Below are 3,239 nucleotides of genomic sequence, written 5' to 3'. Positions count from 1 at the left end.
GTTTGATGATTGTATTCTCTAAAATTCCAATTTATCAACAAATTAAAGGCGTATCAGTCAGACCCATACCTGTTCTTGGATATTCTTATTATAACTAATACATTATTATTATTATTATTATTATTATTATTATAATTATTATTATTATTATTATTGTTATTATTATTGTTATTATTATTATTATTATTATTATTGCATAAGTTAATTATTGGTAACTTATACAGTTATACAGGATTTTATACTAATGATTCGATGTTATTATTTTATTAAAATTGATTTAATGTTCAGGGCAATTGTAGTTTTTTAATTGTAAAAGTAACTTGGTAAACAGCAAAAAACCTTTGTTTAAATCTACTTTTTTAGCTGTGTATTATTTGCTTTCACTTGGCTCTCTGTGTGAAAATAAAAAGTGGTAGATTTGTCATCCACAAAAAGGGCCTACTTTTGTCGACATTTATAGTCGTGGAATAGCTGTAAAGTCAGTTCTAATAGAGGTCAATTAATGAGAAGTGTGTGTGTGCGTGTGTGTGCTAGAGAAATATGCTTCTCATTGTGACATTTGTCAGTGTGCATCCTGTAAAAATAAAAAAAAACATTCTGCGTCAGGCTTGCGCAAATATACACACATGCACATATTCTTATGCACACACACACACACACACACACACACACACACACACACACACACACACACACACACACACACACACACACACACACAAAGGCAGTAGTTCGGCTGGTGCTGTGCAGGCCACACAAAGCCAGCCCCCTGCAGAAGAGTATATAAAGACCGCTGTTACACTGTGTGCTGAAGTTTTCCTCATTCATATTGGTTGTTGAGCACAGCACATCTTCCCATTTCATCTCCTTTCTTGCCTGCTGCTCTTCTCTGCTGCACAGCCTCACGCTCACAGCAAGGTATTTCATTTGCACTCTTTATCTTTAGATTATTGCCTTGTTCAATCTATGAGATTTTTTTATTAACTTACGGTTTCTTGTTGATATGTTTAACAATTTTCATGAATTTAATTCATTCATTATTATAAGAATAGTTGTAAAAATTTAATGTATTTATTTATTAGACATGATTAGACTAGTGTAGGAACATTCATTTCCTGTATGGCATATAAATTGTTAAAACTATACAAAAATATATATTGTATATATAGTATAAGCTCATATACCAATCTGTTGCAGATCAACTGCAGTTTTTAAAAAAACTGTCTTGGTTTAATATATATATATTTTTTTTTCTGAATCTCTTTTAATATCCTTATTTCTTAAATTTTATTTCTTGCTATTTTAGATATAATTCTTCTACTTCTGTTCTCTATGAGTTCTTCTTTTTTCCTACATAATAATAATAATAATAATAATAATAATAATAATAATAATAATAATAATAATAATAATAATAATAATAATTTGGGATCATGAAGGAAAGCCAGACTTTAAAGCTCATAACAAGGGTATATTAAGAGCTGTTAGTCCACTTGCAGTAATACTTCTAGCACCTAATTTGACTATTATGTCTATGTTGACTAATTCTAATTGTTAATTGATAATAGTTATGAGGTTATAATTCAGCTCAAGTCATCTCCATTAGTGTAGTTGATTTTAATATTATTTAAACACTAAACCCTAATTGGAGATATAGTGCTTTGTGTAAATGGGATATTATGCCTATAATAGAAATAGGTTGTAAATGACTTTCTCTCTGGGTTTGTGCTTCAGGCATGAACACTGTAATCTCTGTGATAGTGCTGCTGGTGGCTCTTTCCAGCAGCAGCTGCTTCTCTCACCACACACACTCAGTGGAAGAAGGGCAGTTGGATGGAGGTTCTGTAGACGAGCACAAACGCCACACCCGTGCATTGCCCCCTAATGGCCAGCTCAACTTATTGTCTAAAACTCAAGATGAGAACGTGGAGGAGGACGCGGTGCGCAGGCTGAATGAACTGCTGGCAAGAATCATTTCCAAAAAAGGTAGGCTTGTGTCATTTCCTGTTCTACCCTCGTCATTTAAATTCAGATGTATTCTGATAATAATCGTGCTTTGAGTTTCGATTAAATCCCAACAGAGCAACAGGTAGCACACAGGAGATTACAGAAGATTAACTTGGTTTCATATCATGAGGATTTTTCCCACAAGCTGTAACCAGATGATATTCCTCACCTCCTTTTTTTAGGTTCATATCGCAGGAGTCCATCCCTCAACAGCAGGTCCAGCCACAGAATAAAGGACAGAGACTACCTGGGCTGGATGGATTTTGGCCGCCGGAGCGCTGAGGAGTATGAATACTCTTCATAATATCCAATCACCCAAACATCATTTTTAGGGAATTAATCAATCTGCCAACTATGTGTACAGAGAGATACACTTGAATTCTTCTTGCCAATCAAGTCATTGTTGGAGTGCCCTTTCTTCAACTTATTTCTAATGTAAATTTGTATAATGAAGATGATGCAATATATGATTATCTATGTGTAACTCATACGGATTTTACATGCACTCACATTTTCGAGGGGGAAAGTAATGTGCTCTGTTTTATTTCTTTTCTTCTGTATATGATTTTGTTCTAGCATTAGAAAATCTGTAAGATGTTTGAGAATAAATCATTGCCTTAATTTATTTCCCCAGCTGTATTTCTTTCTAGTGTCCAGAAGTTTGTTTGATGCCATTACACCAAACCATAATGAACTGAAGAGGATGGGCTGCACCATAGCACACATTTATGCAAAAGCTAATGTGATACCATGGAAACACTGATTAGATTAGATGCTGTTAGCTTGCATGCTAGAGCAGAAGCTTTCACAGCTCCAGAGAAGGTAACGAAAAAAGACTGATACACTTTGGTGTTCTTGATTACTGCTTTAATAATGAGATTTGAGCCAATCCCCAATGGAAATGATACGAACAGCGCTACCGAAGTGACAGTTTAAAGTCCTCCACCTTGCAACAGAGAGCCGTGTAGCAATTTGTTTAGTGCTTAGGGAAGAGCGCTAACAGTTAATGGCCACATAAACACATTCTCTTATTGATCATTCGAAGTGGCAGCATTAGTACATAAGGCTTTCAGCAATCTCTCTCCGAACGGCCTTAGGGAAAGCTTACATCGCAGGCAATAAAAGGCTAGCTTTTACTTGTACAAGCGCAAAGCCGGAAACAAACAGACTGGGACATAACCTCATGCTGTCTATTATGTACCACTTGAGTTAGCACATAATGGATGAATTGC

The 3,239-nt window shown here is 35.1% G+C and overlaps 1 protein-coding gene across 1 annotated transcript; it reads left to right on the top strand.

Annotated features, from left to right (window-relative positions):
• The first annotated feature begins 816 nt into the window (after positions 1 to 816).
• ccka (cholecystokinin a) lies at positions 817 to 2,628 on the top strand. Its single transcript, XM_083553198.1, has 3 exons — positions 817 to 918; positions 1,735 to 1,986; positions 2,190 to 2,628. Exons 2-3 carry the CDS (start codon positions 1,737 to 1,739, stop codon positions 2,309 to 2,311), a joined length of 372 nt encoding a protein of 123 aa, XP_083409324.1. The 5' UTR covers positions 817 to 918; positions 1,735 to 1,736; the 3' UTR covers positions 2,312 to 2,628.
• The last annotated feature ends 611 nt before the right edge of the window (positions 2,629 to 3,239 follow it).

Source organism: Silurus aristotelis (assembly GCF_946808225.1).
Source record: "Silurus aristotelis genome assembly, chromosome: 1".
NCBI lineage: Eukaryota > Metazoa > Chordata > Actinopteri > Siluriformes > Siluridae > Silurus > Silurus aristotelis.
The sequence above is the reverse complement of the archived record's forward strand: the minus strand, read 5'-3'. Positions and strand labels throughout refer to the sequence as shown.

Coding starts and splice junctions, on each gene's coding strand:
- ccka (XM_083553198.1), top strand. CDS start 1,737: ATGAACACTGTAATCTCTGTGATAGTGCTGCTGGTGGCTCTTTCCAGC. Junction 1,987..2,189: donor AAGAATCATTTCCAAAAAAG/GTAGGCTTGTGT, acceptor TCCTTTTTTTAG/GTTCATATCGCAGGAGTCCA.